The 23,694-nt window shown below is 43.8% G+C and overlaps 1 protein-coding gene across 3 annotated transcripts in view; it reads left to right on the forward strand.

Moving 5' to 3' along the window:
- Window positions 1–23,694, forward strand: part of LOC132586540 (protein argonaute-1) — an 84,523-nt gene that overhangs the window by 14,691 nt on the left and 46,138 nt on the right. For 2 of the 3 annotated variants that reach the window (XM_060258666.1, XM_060258665.1), the window contains exons 2-3: window positions 11,753–11,942; window positions 21,853–21,973. In XM_060258666.1, the coding sequence (XP_060114649.1) occupies window positions 11,753–11,942; window positions 21,853–21,973 (311 nt within the window). Of the gene's footprint in view, window positions 1–11,752; window positions 11,952–21,852; window positions 21,974–23,694 lie in introns of those variants that run through there. The other variant, XM_060258669.1, reaches the window with a different exon arrangement.

Here is a 23,694-nt window from a genome sequence, read left to right on the forward strand (position 1 = left end):
ATATCTTATTATTATGGCTCCAGTAAATAAATGCAGCAAACATGTCAAAGTTACAATAGCCCATCAGTTGATATAAACATTGGAATTATAAGCATAACACCTTATTCCTTGCAAACATTCTAAAGATTCCCTCCCATAGAAACAGTTGTCCAAAATACAAAGAATGCCAGTAAAAAAATGACAGCTCCTGCAATTATAGGTGTGTGTGTGTTTAAAATTTACATGTAGGGTGTGCTCAGTTTACTGCATTAGATATTTATATCCTCTCAGGAAATTTGCAGTTGGATCAGTCGCATGGAGGGCTACTCCTTGACTCCTGCAGAGTGCAAGATGGATATTGTCTTGTAGTAACTTTGCTTGGGTTGTGCTGCATGCTCAGCAATGCCCGTAGCAGGAATATGCAGTTGGAAGGGAGAAGCGTTGCTCTGCTGCTAGGCCTGCCCACAACTGCAGTTGGAAGGGGGGGGGGGGGAGAACTGGACACAAGCAGCCCTGACAGCTGCCACTGTTAGTGAATGATGTCATAATGAAAAAAAGGAAAGCAGCATTATTGTTTTTAAGGAATATTTGTGGACAAATAATAGGCAGTGAACGAACACTATTTCATAGACTTGATATTAAATATAATTAGCATAGATTCAGATGGGTAGCTGTGTTGCTCTGAAGCTGTATCACGGAGTTTGAGTCCAATGGCACCTTTAAGAGCAACAGAGTTTAATTCTGGATGCATGCACATAGAAGCTTACGTCCCAAATTAAACTTTCTTCGTCTCAAAGGTGCCACTGGACTCAAACTTCGTTGTATTTAATATAGTGCATTATCATTAGTAATGCAGGGTGCCAGGCAAACAGTCTAAAGGTGTGCTGGCAGTGTTTGTGTGTGGGATAAAGTTGAAAAGCTGAACTCCTAATGGAGGTCTAGTGGCTGAGTAAATTCTACATCCCCATTGGTAGAATGAGATGACTGCAGGACCTGCCTACTGTCCACATCAGTAGTGGCTAGAACAGGGGTCCTCAAACTTTTTAAATAGGGGGCCAGTTCACTGTCCCTCAGACTGTTGGAGGGCCGGACTATAGTAAAAACAAAAACTGTTGTGGTGGCTGCCGTTACTATACAAGGATGCGGGCCGTCAGTTCTCCGTCGTCTGCATCTCTCTCCCTTCCCAACACCACACACCCCGGCCTGGGAACTCACCTCACCTCTGTATCGCCTCACACTCTTCTCCGCCGCCTCAGCCCAGTGCTGGAAGTGTGCGTTGCTAACGCGAGTTTAGGTCGAACGTCACTTCTGGTCTGATTTTGCCATAACCCGGCGGGCCGCATAAACGTCCTCAGCGGGCCGCATCTGGCCCGCGGGCCATAGTTTGAGGACCCCTGGGCTAGGGTGTTGTGCAAGGATATGGGAGACAAGGTTGGAATGGGTGCTGGGCAATAGAAGCTTACTGGATGATCTTAGGTCAGTTATTCTCAGCCTAGCCTACTTTGTGAGGTAATTGTGAGCTGGGTTAGTCAGGCTAGGTACTGGGAAACCTGAGTTCAGATCTTGCATAGAAGCTTGCTGGGTGACATGGGGCCAGTCTGTTTTTCTTTTGTGGCCTAACCTACCTCACTGGGGTTGGAGTGAGGATAAAATTGAGAAGAAAATGATGTAAGCAGCTTTGGGCTACCACTGTGGAGAAAATAATTAAATACTTTTGAGGGGTCAAGAATGACTGATACAAATAAGTTATATGTTGTGTGTCTGTGCAGGGTTTTTTTTTAATTTTAAGACCACATACTTTGTGATTACTTTCTATTTGCCAGTTGCCCCTTGGCAAGTGCAATTAATGCTCATTTTCTGTGATTCCCATTTCCCTCTGGTTGGTTTTTCAGTTTGGTAGAAATTGCCTTATAGGCAGTTTGGGGAGAACAGAAGCAAGCAAGACTGGATCTTAATTGCCCCATTTATTTCTTCCATTGGTAGCCCTCTTTCTGGGACTCCAGGGGGATTATAAAACTTAGAAAAAATGCAATAAAAGTGGTATGATACCTAAAATAAACAATGCAGTAAAACTTGATGCAAAATTAGAAAATACAGTAAAAGGTGGCAGACATACAATAATACAATGCAATAGAGCAGCCTAAAACATTCATGGGAATTAAAACTACACCATACCTGACATAAATGTAAAACTGCCAGCTGCCTGGAGGGGGAAAAATTGTCCTATCCTTTTAACAGAGGTTTCATGCATGACAGATTAGTGAATCATGATTTGCACCCAAGCAGGGGTTTTTGTTTTGGGGTGGCCAGATGGCAGCCGTGGGGGGAAGGGGTCGCTGTCTCAGATAGATGAAAGCTCTGGTAGTCCTGTGTGCACTTGTAGTCTTTTCAGCTATGCCCAGCTGGGCCATTGGACCAGCAAATCAGACTCTCTGGGAAACTCTCAAGGGAAATCTCACTATGAGGGGGGTGGATTGTTGGGGGATACAGTGCAGCCGTATGTGAATGAACCGTGTGTGGAATAGGGAGGAGAAATGCCCTTTGAAAATGGAAGGCTCTCTAGCTCTCGCTGGGAGTATGTTCTATTCAGAACTTCAGTTGATCAGTCAATTTGTGTTTAATTGGGGCCACAGGGTTTCTTCTGCATTAAATGTAGCATTACTAGAAAGATAGTAAGTAATCACCACTTACTAGTGATGCAAACTGGTCGCTGTTCTTTTACCCATTTGGGCTTTGCATGCTTGCCAGTGCCTCGTGTTTTATGGTCTTTTCACTCCACTGTTTACAATTGTTCCCCTGTGTAATTGTGCTTGTGTGTACATGTCATCTATCAACTGAAGAGAATGTTTCATACTTCCAGAAAAATGGCCTCTAGTCTACAAAAGCAAAAACCTGGTCCACTAGAGCATGTTTCTCCTTCCTTCCTTCAACTTCAGGCTTTTAAAATGTGTTGGTCATTTAAGATACCCTGGCCATCCCTTTCAATTTTTGATTCCACAGATTCTCCTAATAATAAAAGTGTGGGTATCTGAGCTGGTGCAGTCCAGTTCTCCCCTCACCCCCCAACTAATAATTCCCCACATGTGTTGAATATTTTTTGGGGGGAGAGAATGGCTTGCCTCATCTGTGTGAGTTTCATGCAGGCTGGCTTAAGGCCTGATGCCTCACATTTTATCAACTGAGCAGTGCTCCTGTGGACATGGACCTCTGAGATGTATATTAAATGACATACAAAAGTGGGGGAGGAATCACAGGAAGGGGCAACAATTTGGAAATCTCAACCCACTCCACCCAAATCTTTCTCTCCAAGATTATTTTAGTTCTCAAGGTTACTCTTGAGCAGGTTGATTTCTGCCTTCCTCCATGGCCAGTTTTCTTTAAACCAAAACTGTTTTCAATATTCCATCCCTTCTGGAGAATCCGACCTATTTTTAGGGCTCCCCCCCTTTAGATTATTGGACAAAAATCCACAGTTTTCTTCAGACCTGGGAATAATCCCTTGAGTAGGTAAAGGCCCCAAATTTGTCTGTGGCTGCCCAGTTGTACCACTTCTGTTAGTCTCTTCCAGGGGCCCGCCAGCTTAATGTTGAGTACAGCTGATTTTTTATCCATATGGAGGCCATTCTTGGCTATAAGGTATAAAGATTAAAATATCTAATTTTGTTATCCTTAAAGAGCCTGTAGCAGCTTTCCTATAGCAGACTGAATCCTCCAACCTGTAGCAGTTTTCAGAGATCGTGAATCCATTCCATCCAGAGGGATGGGACTGTACAGAAAATCAACTTAGCAGTCCTCTTACAAAGAAATCCAATAGTCACAGTGTTTGCATGGCTTGGAATAAGAGGATTTCCTTACTTTCCCTAAGCACGGCCCCCGGGCAATGTCAGAGGGCATTTAGGGCAAAATACTGAGCAGGAATCATGCTGGCAATCCTAGTTCATTTTCATACTGTTTTATATCCTTGCAAAGAATAGTAAGAGTTGGTGATTTTTGTAAAACACTGAGGGCGTTTTCGCACTGACCTTAATCAGCAGCGACGCCCCTCTTCACCGCGCAGGATCGGCGCGGATTTCGCACTAATTGCCGCGGAGCACCCGGAAGAGACGGAAAGTCCCGCAGCTTTTGCGGCGCAAATGGAAACTAGGTTTTGGCGGTTTCCGTTTGTGCCGCAAAAGCTGCGGGACTTTCCGGCTCTTCCGGGTGCTCCGCAGCAATTAGTGCGAAATCCGCGCCGATCCTGCGCGGTGAAGAGGGGCTCGCTGCTGATTAAGGTCAGTGCGAAAACAGCCTTAGAAAAGAATGTAGCAGAAGACAATTAATAATATAGCAAGAGCAGGTTCCCCAACCTGTTAGAGGCTGTGGGCCATTGGAAAGGGGCTGAAGAGCACCACCTCAAAATGGCTTCCACAGGAAGCAGAACCAAACCCAAAATTGTTGTCTCAGGAGGAGGAGGAAGAGGGAAATCCTGTAGGGAGAAATAGAACCACACTCTGACTAAGGAAAGCTCAGTTGCTTACCCCCTCATTCTACAATGGAACATTCTTTCATTTGAATGAGGGAAGACAACAAGCGTTGCTTTACGTCCACTTTCTGGAAAGCTTGGTAGGCACCAAGAGGGTCCCATGTTGGGGAACTCTGAATTACAGAGAGTTATTAGGGAAGCACAATGAGCATCAGAAGTTATTGGATGTAGCCAGTGGCTTGGAATCTTCTGTGGCTGCAGTCTTGCTGACACTAAGCAAGTGTAAGCCTGAAAAAACCCCTGAAAGAAGCCCCATGTATGCTTGGAAGGAGCTGCTTATGTGCTTTTTGTTAGCATGTAATATGCTGCTAAAACCTTAAATGATCCCTTTTCCTCAGTAAGGGAAGAAAATTAGCATCTGTTCAGGATGGCATGTGACATCCTGCTTATTTACTTTTTCAGAGACTTAGTGAGGGCAGCAGGTCAGACTGTAACACCATAGCAGTTGATATGATGAAGCACATTGAATTCTCCTTGCAAAGGAGGAGATATAATCAGGGATGTGTAACATCGGGTCCAACAGTTGCCCAAAAGGTTTTCTGGACAACAGTTTCTGAGCAGTGCTTAGTTTTATAAATCCACAAATTGACTGGCAGCATTTTCAGAGTGGCACTTGTTTTGTAAACCCACAGATTCACTCCCATCTCCACAGTGCCACAGTGTCTGCAGGCAAAGCACTTTGACAACTACTGGTTGTCAGTCTGTGCATCCTGCTGAATCCTAGCTGGAACAACAGCTGCTTTACAGCACTGCTTTTAAATTTTACTGGCTAATTGCAAGTGGTGGTTTGCCGGTTCTGGCATTACCAGATCTTAGTTAAGATTCTTTAACTGTTGGTTGTGACTGATGATGCTGGGAGGCAGTGGGGGGGGGGGAGCTCATTTCAGACATTCCATTTCTTGCAAATGAGAAAGAGAACTTATATGCGCTTACAAACTGCTACTAAAGGGCAGAGATGGGTTTGGTTTCCACCAGTGAACAACCTGTCTGCCTTAACAGCCACCTAACACCATTGCTGGTGAAGTCTGGTGTGTCATTTGAAACTTTAAAATGTAATTTTAATGCAATCTCTTTCCCTCTGTGCGCTGATTGCAACCACCACAAAAAAGAGCCTTTTGTTTCACCCTCCATTCCCCCCTTCTGTTGACTTCTCTGAGGCTTTTAACTCTGCTGGCAGCCTTGATCTGAACAATGTTGGATATGTTTGGGGGGTGGGGGGAGGAGAGCGCTTGACAGTGACAGTCTGAGAGGTGAGGACCCTCTTTTGTCATTGGGCCCTAGCCTCTAGCTGACCTTGGAAGGAAATGGCCTCCAAATTCTAGTCACCAGGGAGTCTTGGAAGGCTAAAGGTCAGGGTGGGAGGTGATGCAATTGATTGGTGGGTGGGGCCAATTACTGCTTGGGCTTCCCGGTACGCAGGGGATGAGTGCACTCTTCTTTGAGTCTGTAATTTGCATATATTTTTACTTCCTTGGGTAGTAGAATGGTAGAATGAGGTGACAGAGACCAGAGATGATGGAATAAACCTCCTTGAAAGCATTTTTTAAAAGATAAAAAAATGCCCTGCCTGCAGTCTTCTTGCATTTAGAAAACCAGCACAGCAGGAGGAGGATGAGTTAGATTGATTTGTGGGCAGAGCTCTTTTACAAGCAGAAAGTGTTAAAAAGGGGGACCTGAAATGGTACAACCCTCTTTCATTCCAAGGCTGTACCACTTCCTTCTGCTCTCCTGAGTACACTAAGCCCCTATGGGTAGGATAGAGTAGCAACTTGAACTGCCTTGACTTCTGGGATTTCTACTTGGAATCACCCCATCAACAACTGTAAATCAGTAGTTGCTATTACTCCCCTGCCCAAAAGTGGTTGTGTCAGAAGCTCCATTTCTTCTCCTTTAATACAAGGGAAAGTAATATGTCTGAGGCAGGATGTGCCCAATCTCCTTGCATCTAGAAAACTACCCTTACCAGGTTATTTACAGGGCAGCCCTATGCAGATTCACTCCAGTCTAAGGCAGTTCATTTCAGTGAATTTAGACTGGAGTAGTTCTGCGTGGGATTGCAATGTGTGTGACATGGGAACTATGTTCCCTACCTGTTAATCTGAGAGAAAGGAGGAGGCCAACCAGCAGTTTTCACCATTCCTCCTTCTGGCTTCAGACTCCCCCCCCCCTCCCCAGCTTAGTTGTCAGGGTTCCCCATCTGAACAGTCTTTTTGGCAATCAGTAGAGGTGGAGGAGGCAGGGAAGTTAATTAAGTTTGGACCCAACTCTTATAGATGTAGTTCTTAGAAGTAAAAGGGGATCCTAGAACACAGATGGATGGGGCTGAGGAGGGGAGGGCTGCTGTGTGGAATGAAGCAGAACAGAAGGGTGATGGGGCTGGGGTGAGTGTGGTGTGCCTTAATACAGGCTTGGTGGGGACCTCAGCTCCTCATTGGTCAACTAAGGAGATGCATTCCACAGCCTAGTGATACTACTACTTCATTAGGGTTCACCACACTCCAGCATCACATTTCTTCACCTTGGGGCAGTTGGCCACACTCCCAGGTTTTCCCTGACTTTTGGGGTTCCTCCTGTCTCTGACTACCCCCAGCACTGTTCCACCACAGCCTGAAGTGGCTGGCCCAACAGCTGGAACTGCCTTCCCTGACAAGGGGCCTGTCCTCTGGGCCCCTCACCCCAGTTGCATCTCATGCTAATGGAACTCTTTTGCCTCCAATGGCCCTGCTGTAGAGATGCCTCTCCACACCTGCCCCACAAGTTGGTGCCCTGTTTTTGAGCCAACCGCCTCCTGGTGGCATACCTGTAATTCTACTGGAGCCAACCCTCTCCAGCTCACAGTCCCCTGGACAGCTCCAGAGGGTAGTTCAGGACCCCAGTAGGAGTCACAGGAGGGTTGTGGGAGAGGGGGAGAATTATATTTGGGCTGAGGTTTGGGGCTAGAATGGAAACTGGACTTAGCATGGGGATGTTTACGGAAGATGGCTGATGCAGAAACAGGGTTTGGGGGAGGAGAAAGAAATCTGAAAGGTACCTTTGGCTATAGACGAGAGCCTTTTTGGCCAACTCTTTGGCTTGCTAGGAAGAAGGAAAAAATTCCTTGACCTGGGGAGTCCCTGCTACTGTTCTGGAAGGCAACACACAAAGGATTTCCAGGCATTTTCAGCCAAGCAGATGCTGACTCCTGCCATATGGATATAGAACTACTGGACTGCTTTGCCTCGCCTCTGCCAAGTGAGGGCAGAGGAACATCTGTGTCTTCTCTGGGGACACAAAAAAAAGGCTGCCAGAAGCACCAGAGAAATCTTCCTTCTCTTCCCCCTCCTTCCCCAGACTCCATTTTTGGTGCCAACTGCCCACATTGCTTTTTGAAGCTATACAAGCTTCTGTAAACCACACAAATGGTTCGTCCATTCTGCTTCTTGGGTAGTTTCTGGTTTGGGGATGCTGTGCATATGTACACTGTAAAAGAAGGCTTTTTGCAAACTTGCAGAAGAAGACAAGATGGGTTTTGCAAGACTTATTTCATAATAGGCTTGAACTGGAGGCAGTGGTGCAACCCCCTTTAGAACTGTGATGAGACCTTCCAGTGCCAGGAGCCCTTTGATGGGACTGGGTTATGGGCTCTGTCCATGGGTTGTGTCAGGCGGTGAGAATTTAACTGCAAATCCTGCTTCCCAGTGGCCTGACCTCCAGACTGCTTCACTTGGTTCTCTTTATTTAGGAGCAATTCCATTGTGAGTTTTTCTGTGAAGCATTTTCGCATTCAAATCTCACAGAATAAGAACTCCCTCCGTCTGCTGCTGTGCTCTGCAAACTGTCAAGGTGCATGACATTGTCTCCAGAAGAGCAGCTTTCCCAGTTGTTGGGCCTCTCTTGGGCTATTTATAGGGCCACTGTTAAAGCAAGCCTTTCTGTTTTGCCGTTCCCTGGTGCAGATTGGGTGAAAGCTTTGGCCACTGTTCCATAGCACAGCTGGAGGCCCCTTGAGAGGTAGTCTAGGCAGGGAATGGGTGCACACTTCTGGTAGGAGACAGATGTCTCAGAAGCAGCACAGGACATCCAAGAATGAACTGGGAGATCCTAGACCAAATACCTACCCGGCTGTGAAGCAGGCTGGGTAACTTTGGGTCAGTCACCTCTCTCTGTCTCACACACTCTCACTCTCTCAGCCTTACCTCACCTGACGGTGAGAAGATAAATGGAGTAAGAGAGAATGATGTTAGCTGACCCTGAGCTCCTGGAGAGAAAGGTGGGATAAAGTATACTAAAATAAATGCACAGCATAAGGCCGGGGAGCCAGTTGTGAGTTCCTAAGGGAATTCCAAATACCCATTGTTTTCCACCTGTTTCCATGTCTTTGTGGGAACATGAGGCTATTCTAATTACAGTGCTTCCAAGGTAATGCGAGAAGCCCATTTTCTATATGCTTCACCATGTTGCTTTCTCAAGGGGGTATTTTTGGGTAGAGTTTGGAGCGACAACACAGAAACCAAGGTGTGTGTTTTTCCCTGGGCAACTGGGGAAGGGTCCGCTTTGTAGCAGCTTTACCTTGATGGTATAACTGGGGGAGGGGTTTCGTTTCATCTTAATCATATCAAATGTAGGAGTGCTGCTGTTTCTGCATTGTTTGTTTATGTATCCATTCACTTCATTTATACCCTGCCTTTCTCCTCAGAGGGGCCCCAAAGTGCATTGCAAGATTCTCCCCTACTGCATTTTATCCTCACAACTATCCTGTGAGGTAGGTTAGTCTGAGAATGTGTGTGGCTAGTCCAAAGTTGCCCAGTAGGCTTCTATGGGAGAGTGGGGAATTGAAACTGGGTCTCCCAAATCTTAGTCTGTCACTCAAACCAATATACCACGCTGGCTTCTTTCTCTGGTTTAGTGGCCTCATGGGACAGTTGATAGCAGCTTTTCCGGAATATAGCCAAACAGCACACTTGGGTCTGAAGCTCCTTCACAAGAGTGAATTTCTGGCAGAGTGAAACCTTTGTATGCTGTTGCTGAACTCCAGTGGGAAAGTGGGGGGAGAGAGAGAAAAAGGAGGGAAAGAAAGAGGCTGGAGATTCAGCAGGATCAGAGCTGGGGACTTAATTGTTAGTTTAGAAAATTTCTGCACCACTTCTCTAGGAAACCTGCTCAGCCATGCTGCCTGCATAACCCTTCTGGACTCTCTTTTGGGATCTTTCTCAATTTGCCTTTATTTTGCCACCACTTCATAAAGTTGGCCTGACCCAGTAGGGTCTCTGATCTGTTCTTCCTCTCTTGATCTTGCTGCGCAGAACAGCTGAACCCCTGGGTGCTGTGCCCATCACAGAAAAAATCTGAAAGAGAACAATCTGTAAATCAGAGGAATGCATAATTTACAGGAGGTTCTATAAGGTGAGATTGCACCCCCGAGAAGGAAAAAAGGATACTGGTATAAAGGTGTTTGGGACCAAGTTAGTGTTTCTTCCTCAGTTGGTCTTTTGCCTCTTTTTAGCATGTGTAGCTTTGTTTATTCCTGTGAACCGTGTAAAGTTATTTGCTATGCAAAGGAACCTTCCATAACACCGCAGAGGACTTTAAGAGAGCCAGCTGGTGTAGTGACTAAGAGCAGCAGAATTCTAATCTGAAGAACCAGGTCTGATTCCCTGCTTCTCCACATAAAGCCAGCTGGGTGACCGTGGGTCAGTCACAGCTCTCTCAGAATTCTCTCAACCCCACCTACCTCACAGAATGCCTATATGGAGAAAAAGGGAAGGTGATTGTAAGACACTGAGACTCCTTTGGGTACTAAAGGGCAGGCTATAAAATCAACTCTTCTTTTTATAGCTGCTGAGCACCTGTTTCGTAGCAGAAGGTCCCACATCCAGTCTCCAGTTAAAGGGATTGGGTAGATGGCAATGTCAAAGAACCCCTGCGCAAGACTGTTGCTGCCATCCGGAGAAGGGCAAGAGAAACCTTGATAAACCAAGTGTCTGTTTTGGTATAACGCATCTTCTTGTCTGCCCTGACTTGGATGGACCAGGCTAGCCTATTCTCACCAGGTCTTGGATCTTGGTACTTGGACGGGAGACTGCCTATGGCTGCTATGCAGAGGCAGGCAATGACAAGCCACATCTAAACATGCCTTGCAAAACCTATGAGGTTGCCATAAGTTGGCTGCAGCTTGATGTTACTTTCAACCATCTTCATGTTGCATTGGGCATTATGGAAAGATGGGACACAAATATTTTTAATAAATGTGTTCATGGCAGCATGCTGTGGCTCAAGAAGAGAATCTTTGCATGCAAAAAGTTCTGAAGTTCAGGCCCTTCCATGTTAAGAAGTGGGTGCTAGAAAGACCCTGGATAAAAACTCCCTGTCAGAGAAGCCAGAGCTTTTTTTTGTAGCAGGAACTCCTTTGCATATTAAGCCACACACCCCTGATGTAGCCAATTCTCCAAGAGCTTACAGGGCTTCTAGCACAGGGCCTATTGTAAGCGCCAGGAGGATTGGCTACATCAGGTGTGGGTGGCCTAATATGCAAAGGGGTTCCGGCTACAAAAAATGCCCTGTAGAAGACAAGATCAACCGTGGTAGACCAAGACTCAGGGTACAAGCAGTTCAGTGGAAGAGCTTTTCCATAGATGGTCCTGGGATCCTGGAGAGCTGCTGCCAGTCCGACTAGACAAGACTGACTTAGATAGACCAGTGGTTTGACTCAGGAAAAGGGAGCAAGGAAGGGGCCATAGCTCAGTGGTAGAGCATCTGCTTTGTATGTTGAAGATCCTTGATTCAGTCTCTGATTTCCACCTTGAAAAGGATCAGGAAGTAGGTGATGTGAAAGAACTTTGCCTTGAAAGGGCTGTAGCCAGCATGAGGGGCCACTGGGGGCGGTGCCCCCTGTAGAATCTGCAGCTCCCCCACCCAGTCTTCCCCACTGAAAGATTGGGAAAGATTAGGTGGGGGTGCTGCAGATTCTGTAGGAGGCATTGCCGCCTGTGCCCCCTGCTGGCTATGGCCCTGCCTAGGGAGCTTTTGCCAGTCAGAGTAGGCAATACTAACTTTGATAGAAAGCAGGTTCATGCACTCATGCACCTTCACACTTAACATGCAGCATATATAAAATGGCATAGTCCCTGATGCCCACTTTATTCCTGTTAGTTTTTTTATCCATAAAGCACAAAGACTACTTTTAAGGTTAATACAGGAGAGAACAGAGGTGGCACAGGAACGCTGAGCGTTGTTTTTCAACTTTTTCTTTTTTCTCTTCTTTGCCTCATTCAGCAACTGCTGCGGGCACTTATCTGCCACCCCTGCAGCAGGTGTTCCAAGCTCCTCGCCGGCCCGGGATAGGAACTGTCGGGAAGCCAATCAAACTCTTGGCCAACTACTTTGAAGTGGACATCCCCAAGATCGATGTCTATCACTATGAAGTGGACATCAAGCCGGACAAGTGCCCGCGCAGGGTCAACAGGTAAGGCAAGTATTAGCCTTTGGCCATTTCTTCTCCTGTCTGCCCCATCCCCTTCACTGACCTTTAGAATCCCCCTTTTCGGGCACACTTGTTTCTGCATCACTCCCCTGCTTGGACTTGGCTACAGTTGCAGCGGTGGGGTTGGTCTGCAAGAAGATATTCAGCCCAGCAGAGAAAGGGTTCGCCTGTGCCCTCTCTTGCTTCCTTCCTTCCTCTACACCTACATTGGGCATTGTGTCCACCCTCATGTGTGGGTGGCTCAGGAGATAACTGGGCCTTTTGGGCTCCCATCGCTTGTTCAGCTTACAACAGCTGTGTGATCTTGGCCGTTCTCCCAGACTTTTAAAATAGCTGTCCTTCAGCTTCGGGCAACTGTACTGCTGTTTTAAACTGCTCTCCATTTAGTCCTAAGCTTCAGAGGGTCGGGGCAGTGTTTGCTTTGTGGTGGAGGAATGCAAATTGTAAACTGGCTGTTGTCAAGCTCAGCAAATTGGCATAAGTTTGTTTTTTTAATATTTTTTTTTGCATCATTCTGATTTTGCTAGTGATGAAGGTTGACGTGGAAGGCTTGTCCCCAACAATCAGTTATCTGAATCCAGCTACCCCTTTGGCTTCTGTGGTTTCAGAGGGATTGCGTAAATGCTTTAAAAACTTTTTTAAAAAAAAAATTCAGTCACGAGAGGTAGAAACTTCTTGCATTGAGGTACGGTGAAGTGTATCCAGACATACCATTCCTACATAACAATGGAGTTTCCGTTTGTGGGGGAAGCAAGTTCTGCGTATTCCTCCCTCCCTTCTAATGTAGATGCCTTCACTGCTGTTCCTGAGACTCCTTTAACACCCAGAACAAAATTTGGGGGAAGGCCTTATTGGGTTGCAGTAGAAGGAAGGAGCAGTAAAGACCTGCCCTGCAGAGTCTGCAGATAATCGGCTGCACTCCAGTGTGATCAGCAATACAAATCACAAATGAGCCTTAAAAAAATGTCTCTAGTCCTCATGATATGCCTTGGTTCTAGTGTGGTGCTGGTGTGCTGGGGTCCCATTACAGCTGCTGCTTGGGTTGCTGTCAAAGGGAGCTTAGAGACGGAAATATTTTTGCAATATTTTATTTATTTATTTGGTTAATTTATATTCCACCCTTTCCCAGGCGGGCTCAGGGCGGATTACACTCAAATGAGAGTGACTGCACAGCACAGTTAAGAGTAGCGGGGTGTAGTGGTTAAGAGCAGCAGACTCTAATCTGGAGAACTGGGTTTGATTGCTCACTGCTTCCACATGAAGCCTGCTGGGTGATGTTGGGTCAGGCATAGTTCTCTCAGAACACTCTCAGCCCCTCCTACAGGTGCCTTTTGTGGGGAGGGGAAGGTGATTGTAAGCTGCTTTGAGACTCCTTGAAGTAGAGAAAAGTGGGATATGAAAAGCAACTTTTCTTGTTCACAAGATCCCTTCACCCCCAAAATAAAAAGATATATGTCTTGTGTTTAAAACAATTTTATTCCAGTAACACATGGTAACAATCAATTCTTGCATTATTAATTACTACTTTTTATCTATCCCATATATTACTTTTCTAACCCCTCCTCCCCCCGTTACTTGACCCCCGCTGGTGTTGTATACTTAAAATACTAATATTTAAAGGTACCCTTAACTAATAAAACAAAATTTTCTATTTTTCTTTCTTTTTAAGACTTAATCATTATCAAAAATTGTCCAATGTCCTTTTATTTTCCAGTCTTTTTCTATATAACTTCTACACTTCTTCCACTCCAACTTAAAAGTTTCTAGATCATAGTCTCTTAAAATTCTTGTCAATTTGTCCATTTCACGCCATGTTATAACTTTTATAATCCAATCCCATTTCAGTGGTATTCTTTCTTGCTTCCACAACTGCGCATACAATGTCCTAGAAGCTGAGAGCAAGTACCAAAATACAGTTCTACCTTCTTTTGGAAATTTTTCCATATATAATCCCAACAGAAAAGTCTCTGCAACTTTCTTGATTTCGTATCCCAAGATTCTAGATATTTCTTGTTGAATCATCTGCCAATACTTTTTTGCTCTTTCACAAGTCCACCACATATGGTAAAAAGAACCTTCATGTTTTTACATTTCCAACATCTATCTGGCATCTTAATGTTCATCTTTGCCAACTTTTTAGGAGTTATATACCATCTATACATCATTTTAAAACAGTTCTCTTTAATACTATGACATGTTGAAAGCTTTATAGAATTCTTCCAAAGATATTCCCAAGTTTCCATCTGTATTTCTTTATTTACATTAATTGCCTACCTAATCATTTGAGATTTCACTACATCTTCTGTAGACCATTTCAAAATCAATTTATATAATTTTGAAATTATTTTTCATTATCTCCAAGCAGAACTATTTCCAATTCTGTTTGTTCTTTTCTTATTCCTTCAGTTTTAATGTCTTTTTCCACCAAACTCTTTATTTGTTGCTGTCCCGCCCAGCCCGGGCGGGGACTGCGCGGAGGAGACCCCCCGGCGCCTGCCAGCCGTTCCAAGCCCCCGTCGTCGCCCCAAGAGCCTTCCCCACCTCTCTAAGCCCCCATGGCGGCCCCACCCCTCACCTCGACTGACGGCGCGCCAGCAGCCACCCGAGTGACGCCTCCCAGACGACGAGCCCGGCTCCGAGTCCACGAAGTCTGGCCAGGGCAAGACGCCGGGGAGCAAGAGGGAGAAGCTGAGCCCAGCACCGGGCCAGGAGGAGGAGAGCCGTTCGTCTCGTCGCAGCGCGAGACGCCCCATCGCAGCACGCAGCCGAGGGCTAGGACGCCCGAGGCACGCCCAGTCAGCCCAGCCCTGGCTCGCCTCTCCCGGGTGTCTGGGGCTTTGAAGGGGGGAGGAGCCAGAGAGGGGCAGGACCCGGGAAGGGGGAAGGTTGGGTCGGGAAGCATAAAAGGAGGGAGGGAGGAGGTCGCTGAGGAAGCTGGCTGATGCTCAAAGAGGCTGCCTCGCGAGAGAGGGACAGGAGCCGCAGCACAGCCAGGAGGGGAACGGGGGCCTGCGGTGAAGTAACCCAGCGCCCACCCCCCTGTTTCTGAGACCTCCGGGGAACGCCCCAGAGTGCCCGGGAGGGGCAACGGCGACGCCGGGAGACCAGGAGGGGTACCGAAGACCCGACAGTTGCATTTGAAACCAATCATATTTATTGTTCAACTCTTTCGCAGTTTTCAGCTCTATTTTACCTCCTTGTATTTTTAATAGCTGATTATATGACAACCACTTTTCTTCACCCACTTCAGCCGTTATTTTTATCACTTCTGCTGGCACTATCCATAACGGTTTTCTCTCATCACCATATTTCTTATATTTCATCCATGTGTTCAGCAAATTATTTCTTATATAATGGTGAGAGAAAAAACCATCCATCTTTTTTTTCCATAGTACATATAAGTGTGTCAGCCGAATTTATTTCCATGACCTTCCAACTCCAAAAGTTTTCTGTTTAGTAGCATCACCCATTCTTTTATCCACACTAAGCAGACTGCTTCATGATATAGTTTTAAATCTGGTAATTGGAATCCTCTCTCTTGCATCTGTTAAAATTTTCATTTTGATCCTTGGTTTCTTCCCAGCCCACACAAATTCTGAAATCTTCCTCTGCCGTCTCTTAAACTGTGTGCTGTCCTTCACAATCGGAATAGTTTGAAATAAATACATTATTCTTGGTAAAATGTTCATTTTAATTGCAGGTATTTTTCCCAGCAATGACAAATTAAGTTTATTCCATTTTATCATGTCTTTATCCATTTTACGCCATAACTTCTCATAATTATTTTTAAACAAATCAATATTCTTCATTGTTATCTCCACACCCAAATATTTTACCTTCAAGGTAACTTCACATCCCGTTAGCTTTTGTAACTCTTTTTATTTACCTACTTGCATATTCTTACATAATTTTTTTTATTTTTCTTTATTTATATAAAATCCCGCCAGTTTTCCATATTTTTGTATTTTAGCTAACAAAATTGGATTTTCATTTATAAACATTATATCATCTACAAATGCTCTATATAAGTAAATCCTTTTATTTTTAATCCTTCTATTTCTTTGTCTTCTTGAATTTGCATCAGCAAAATTTCATTATAAACAACAGTGGAGAGAGCGGACACCCTTGTCTTGTACCTTTACTAATTATCATATCTTCTGTAAGGTCTGCATTTATACATAGCCTTGCACGTTGTTCAGTATATGTTGCTTTTATTAGCCTTATAAAGTCTTCTCCCAACGCCATTTTCTCCATAACTGCAAACATAAAGTCCCAGTTTAGATTATCAAATGCTTTCTCTGCATCCGCAAAGAATAATGCTACTTCCTTTTCTGGATGTCTTTCGTAATATTCTACAATATTTACAACAGTCCTAATACTGTCTCTTATCTGTCTTTTGGGGAGAAACCCTGCTTGATCATCCTTTATAAAGTTTATCAAATATTGCTTAAGTCATTCTGCCAGTATTCTTGTGTATATTTTATAGTCATTATTCAATAATGAAATCACTGCTTCCTTCCATGTATTTGGTATTTTACCTTTTAATCTTATCATGTTCATCAATTTTTGGAGCTTCGGTATTAATTCCTCTTTAAAAGTTTTAAAAAACTTAGCTGTATATCCATCTGGCCCAGTAGCCTTGCCAATTTTCATTGCATTGATCGCTGCTTCAATCTCTATTCTTTCAATTGGTGCATTCAAAACTTTTTTCATATTTTCTGTTAAGGGTGCTATTTTAATATTTTGTAAATATAGTTCCATCTTTTCTTTCTTTATTTTAACACCCTTAAAGAGTTTAGCATAATATTTTAAAATTCTCTTTTTATTCCTTCTTGATCCACCATCTCTCTTCCATCAACCACAATCTTACTAATAATTTTATTTTCTCTCTATTTTTTCAATTGCCAGCCAGGTACTTTCCAGGTTTATTTGCTCCTTCAAAAGACTTTTGGTTTATTTGCTCCTTCAAAAGACTTTTGCTGTAATTTTTTCAAATTCCATTCCAATTCTTTATTTAACAAATGTCTCATTTGTGTTTGTAATATTGTAATCTCCCTCATAATTTTCTTTTTCCCTTGCCTTTTCCTTAATTCGCCTTTTTTCTTTATTTCATTTTGAATGTCCAACATCTGTTTATCTTTTGCCCTCTTATCTTTGTTATTCAATGTTATCAATATTCCTCTCATTACTGCCTTATAAGCATCCCATACCATCTGGAATTCAATATCTTCTCTGTCGTTTATTTGGAAGAAAGCTTTGGTTTCATTTTCTAGAGATGTCACTATTTCTTTATTCTGTAGTAAATCTTTATTCCGAGACTATTTAAAGTTAAACAGAATAAATTCAAAAGGTGGGAAATGGAAATCTCGAAAACTTGGAAGAAGAAGAGATGAAGAGGTGAAATTTGGACTTTTTAAATTTAAAGGACAGTGCTAAAAAGTGAGAAGGAATTTATTGTTTGGTCTACTTGCGGTTTTGAAAAAAAGAGCACCATCGTCACAGACCTGCAGTATACACAGTCAACACAGGAAGTACGTCAAGTATCTTGAGAGCTCTCTACCAGTGAAAACGGGATTTGATGGCAAGTAAAGCAGGAAGCAGTAGATGAAAAGCCTACTCTAGGACTATAATACCATAGAAAAACATCGGCGGCCATTGCAAGGAGGTCAAAATTAAAATAATTTCAAGGTGTTCGGGACATTAATAATTGTTGGAAATAATTGAGATGGGGATGAAAGGATAAATACTATCGGACATTATTGTCAATAATGGATTTTAGAAGCTTTTAAAGGAAATTTTTTTTAAAGGAAGTAGAAAGTCACAACCGCCATTTTGAAATAAATAAAAATTTTAAAAATTAATATCTTAGCCTAGGAGGCTCTGAGGATGGCGAAATTAGGCTGGTTGGAAAAAGCAAGCTCTAATCTTTTGAATTTGATAGTTAAATTTTAAATTGGTGAGAATAAAGTTTTCTGTGTTTTTAAATGTCAGAGCATAAGCAAACCCGTTCAAGGGCTACCTCTCTGGAGAAAATGCAGGAACAATTAGAGGCAATGGAGGCATGATGAAAGGTATGAAAGACATGATAACTGCCTCTAAGAAAGAAATTATAGAAGAGATTAAAAAAGATATTGAGGATCTCAGAAATGAGACTGAGGAAACATCCAAGAAAGTGCAGGAGGTAGAAGGGAGAATGAAAGTACATGATTCCACCTAATTGAAAATACAGGAAAAAGTGGCAATCCATGCCTGCAAATTGATGGAGACTCAGATACATCTGAGAGGAGTACCTGAAAAGGAAGAGAGTGGCATGAAAGAATATATAATAAAAATAATTGCAGAATTTTTGGAGAAAGATCTTGAGGAGACTAAAAATATGTATGACTATATGTATAGAGTGAACTCATTCTATGCCAAGAAAAATAATCTACCAAGAGATGTGGTCATAAGATATATGACAAAAGAAATGGTGGGAAAGATTATGAACAAAAATTTTGAAAAGACATTGATAGTGGCAGGTAGCAGAGTAAGAATCATGAAGGAATTACTAAGGCAAGTGATAAATGACAGAACATACAAAAAACTGACAGAGATATTACGGGACAATGAAATGAGGTATAGATGGATAATACTTGAAGGTTTGAGTTTTGAACTTCAGGGAAAAAGAATCACAATTACAAATGAACAGGAACTGCGTAGATTTTATGAAGAACATAAAGAATTTGCACCATGATGGATTACAAATTATTATCTTGGAATGTAAATGGACTAAATTCACCACAAAAAAGAAGGGCAACATTTCATTGGATTAAAAAGCAAAATTGTAATATAGTTTGTCTACAAGAAGTACATATAAAACAGAAGGATTATAAATTTTTATGGAATAAACAATTGGGATTAGAATTTTATTCCCTGGCTGAGCAGAAGAAAAGGGGAGTGATTTTTTATGTTAAACAGGAATTGGATCCAAAATTAGTACTTAAAAGATAAAAATGGAAGATTTGTAGCAGTAGAAATAAATTTGAATGGGAAACAAACGTTGTTATTGGGATTGTATGCGCCAAATGGAGCGAAAGATGTATTTTTAAAGGATATTACACAACAACCTGATGAACTGACATATGATCAAGTTTTGATAATGGGGAACTTTAATGGAACAATTCAGAATGCATTGGATAGATCTGGACAAAAAAAAAATAAAGAAGGAAAATTGCCAAAATCTTTTTTTGAACTGGTTAAACAAGAAAATCTGGAGGATATATGGAGGAAATTTAATCCTGATGTACGGGACTATACCTTTTTTTCAGCAAGACATAATTCTTTTTCTAGAATTGACGTGTTGTGGGGCACTAAAGATTTGGGCCTTATAACAAAGAAAACTGAGATTTTGCCTAAAATAGGAGCTGATCATAACCCAATAATTCATTGAAAAAATCAAGAAGATGGAGAAAAAGATATGTCTTAAGTAGCTTTCAGTCTGAAGTTGGGGGAGGCGTTTACAGAAGGGAGAGATGTAGGAATCTAGGAGACTAGGCCAACATGGGATGAAAGTTGGTTGCACTTTGGCATGAGAAGTTCAGCCAAAGGGGCCTGAAAAGCTGGGGGTTGTGAGTGAGAGCAGAGCGGAGTAGCAGAGCAAACCTGTGTGGAAAGGTCAGCCTTTCTGGGACTTCATTGTTTAGAAAAGAGGTGATTAATGGGGGATATAATAGAGCTTTACAAAATTATGCATGGAGTAGAGAAAGTGGGTTGAGGGAGCGTTTTCTACCTCTTCCGTAATGCTAGAACTCCATGGTCCCCAATGAAATTGATAGGCAATAGATTCAGAACAGACAAAAGGAAGTATTACTTTACTCAACGAGTAATTAAACTGTGGAATTCATTGCCAGTAAAGGTAGTGATGACCACAAGCATAGATGGCTTTAAAAGAGGGCTTAGACAGATTTATGAAGTGGGAGGTCCATCAGTGGCTATTAGCCACCGTGACTAAAGGGAAACTACATTCACAAAGACAAGAGTCCTCTGCTTAGAGGCAGCATGAAGGGAAGGCCTCTGTGCCTTATTTGTTGGCCCTTCATGATACATAGTTGGCTTCTATGTGAAACCGGATGCTGGACTCGATGAACCACTGATCTAATCCATCATGACTGCTCTTTATTTTCTTATTGTATAGACCCTTTCCTGCTGTTGAGGTAGGACTCTGTAGGCAGGGCTGAAATATGCACCAAGCTCTTGAAATACTGCTCGTGGAGTGTGACAGTGTGTGACAACAGTATGTGTGAATTAAAGCACAGACATCAAAATGGAATCCCCAGTTTTCTGTTTCTTTTCCCTGTGCATTTCAATAAGATGTGTCAGTTTTAAAGCAAGAAGCCATCTTGGTGTTGTGTTTGGGCATGTTTCTTATTTTTAAATAACAGTTGGTTTAGTTCCTTATCAGTTTTCTTACCAGGGACTCGAACCAGGAATCTCAGTACCTGAGATTGGGAGGATAGCCTTTTAGACAGAGGTGTCAATTCATTATGACGGATCTGACATAAATGTCACTTTGTCAGGCCAAGCCATGGGCCAGATGGTCCATGGGGGAGGGCTGATGACTCATGTGCTCAGTGGCAGGACTAGGCCCCCAATGTGTGGAAGAAACTGCCAAAAATGCTCCCCCACGAGCCAAAGCACAGCTGCAACATGGGGGGAGGGCCCCACAAACATGGCAGTGGAGCTGGTTGCCAGCAGGCCCCAACAGAGGATTGTCTGTGCACACCCACCCATGTGCAAATGCTGATCCCCTGCAGCCATCTGGGACATCATCCCTGGAGCTACAGGTCCAATAGACAGGTGTGAATGTGACTGCAGAGAGGTTGTCCCTGAAGCAAAGGGGTTCTGCTTGACTGCTCCAGGCAAGGTTGTTCCACCATGCTGAAGCCATAATTGTAGTGACTCTGCCCCCAGCCTCCTGTTCCCTCCCTTGCACCAGTTGCTCATAGGCAGCATAAGACCCTGGATGGCCTATGGACCTTATGTTTGACACCCCTTTTGTAAGCAGTCATGGAATGTGTACCCTCCAAGCCCTCTTTAGGCATTGCATAGGTTAGGGACCTGCTAGATATTGACTCTTGGGATTGGCAGGCAATATTAAACCCCTTAATTGGCCAAGGGGTCTGATTGTCTCAGAGCCTTCATAAGAGAGACTAGAATCTGAGGGCTTAATTACACTGTTTACAAGTCTGCTACACTTGAAGTAGATTTGCCAGTCCTCTGGTAGAGGGGGGGGAAAGGCTTTTGGACCAATGATGTGATGTAATTTCCAGGGAAATCTGGAAGTGATGTCAGACCTCAGGAATCACCAGAAACTCTGTGGTGAAACCATAGAGTTTTTAGCAAGTCCTGGAGAGGGCTGAAGTCACTTCAGAGTTTTTCCTGGAAGTGACATCACGCTATTGCTGTCAGTGACCCTATTTCCCCATGGTGGTCCTCCTCATTGCCAGGATGGGCCTGGCAACCATAGCTTCAAGGTACCAGCCAGTTATATGGTAGCCCCTAAGCATGCTCCTGGTCTGGATTGCTGTGGCACTGCTCATGGCTGTAGCTGGGCTCTGATGTTCCCTAACTGAACTGTGCTGCTTCTGCCCTGTCCTAACTAAGCAGGGCCAATCCTGAGCAAGTACTTGGATGGCAGACCTCCAAGGAATAGTGGGGCTGAGATGCAGAGGCAGGGAATAGCAAGCCACCTCTCTGAATGTCCACGCCCACTAGGGGTTGCCTGAAGTCAGCCATGATTTCCAGGCACACGCACACAAAAATACCAGGGAGGGGGGAAAGAACTGTGCTCATAACAGTAGAGTTCATCGTTTTTAGCTTTTCTCTTTTTCTCCACCCATCTGTCTTTCTGCAGGGAGGTTGTGGAATACATGGTACAACACTTCAAGCCTCAGATCTTTGGTGATCGGAAGCCAGTATATGATGGGAAAAAGAACATTTACACGGTTACTGCCCTGCCCATTGGAAATGAAAGGGTATGAGGGGAATGTTCCTTTGGGTGGGTGGATTGCTGGGGTGTTTTTATTTGGAAAATGTGAGCACTTTTTTTGTTTCTAAGGGGAAAATCCAAAGGAAGGAGATATATAAATGCTTAGGGCCAATAAAAATATCACAAAGATTTTTGAAGCTTTGAATTTTCCCAGAACTCTTTTGGCTTGATCAGCAGCAGTAACTATCTAGAATCATAGACTCATAGAGTTGGAAGGCATTTCCAGGGTCATCTAGTCCAACACCCTGGCACAGTACAGGAAATTCACAACTACTTCCCCCCACATCCCCAGTGACTCCCTGCTTCATGCCCAGAAGGCAGCAAAAAACTCCTCCAGGATCATTGGCCAAACTGGCCTCGAGAAAATGGCTTTTTGACCCCAGAATGGCAATTGGCATTTCCCTGGGCATGTAACAAAGGGCCATGAGAACTAAGCACTGATGTCAACCCTTCCTGCCCTCCTTCTCATGATCTGATGGCAACCCTTCCTGCCCTCCTTCTCATGATCTGACCAAGTTCATAGAATAAAGAAGAGTTCTGTTGAACTTGAAAGCTTACTTCCTGTAGAGTTTTAACTGACTATAATAAGGGATACTGCTGCTTATTGATTATTTTCCCCCAATAGATCCATTTTTGTTGGAGTAAACAGCCCTGTCTTTTCAACTCCATGTGACAGTGGTTGAAAGTTCCTTTCAAACCATAGTTTCTGCCACTTTAAAGACAGACTGTTGACTTGTGGCACTTGTCAGTTGTGTTTATATAAAGAATATAAGAAATTAAAAGTGAGGAATTCAGATGTTACTAGGGATTGCATCCATGACTTCCTGCCTTCAATCTCCTTGTTGTAGTCCACTGCATCTCCTCCCCCCATGTTCAGAGTGCTGCTAGTGCCAGCACCAAGCATGATGTTGGGGTTTGCAGTGGGAAGAGAGAAATGTTAATTCCCTCCCCTGCCATGTTCCTGTGGAGAAATCCACCTGCTCTGCATGACTTACTGCACCAGCCTTGCTGCTTTCCAGCAAGCTTCAGCTGAACTAATTTGGCCCTGTCTTTGCATTCATTGTGATTCAGTTCAGTCACTCGCACTACAAAGAGGGCAGAATTGCAGAATTCTGGAGGAGAGTAGTGACTCAGGCAGAAGCACAGGCTTAGGTGGGTAGCACTCTCACTCTGTAAGCAAGCCTTTTTAGGGGTTGAAGCGTGCTTCTCTGCCTTTAATTTGGGGCGGGGGGGGGAGGATGCTGTTGCAGTCAGAATCTTGGAACACACTTCTGTATTGCTTCCTTCTAAAGAAGAGACAGTTGGTGCATTGTAGTGGCTAAAGGGTGCTGAACTGTGAATTGGGAACTCTGCTTCTTCTGTGAACTCTGTGTGGATCCTGGTTGTCTGGAGGGAGGGAGGCAAGATAAAAATGTTTTTAAAAGCACAGGGCAGCCTACATAGTTGTCCCTTCCTTGTTGTATCCTCACAACAACCCTGAGAGGTAGGTTAGGCTGAGAATGACTGGTTCCAGATCACCTAGCAAGCTTCCATGGCATAATGGCAGAACTGGGGTTTGAAACTGGGTCTCATATAATAACATGACGAACTTTAGAGTTTCAACATAATTGTACATATGAAGGAGTCTGAACATTGTGGAGCACAGTTTGGTGTAGTGGTTAAGTGTGTGGACTCATATCTGGGAGAACTGGGTTGGATTCCCCACTC

This window comes from Heteronotia binoei, chromosome 17, assembly GCF_032191835.1.
Source record: "Heteronotia binoei isolate CCM8104 ecotype False Entrance Well chromosome 17, APGP_CSIRO_Hbin_v1, whole genome shotgun sequence".
In the NCBI taxonomy this organism is placed as follows: Eukaryota; Metazoa; Chordata; class Lepidosauria; order Squamata; family Gekkonidae; genus Heteronotia; species Heteronotia binoei.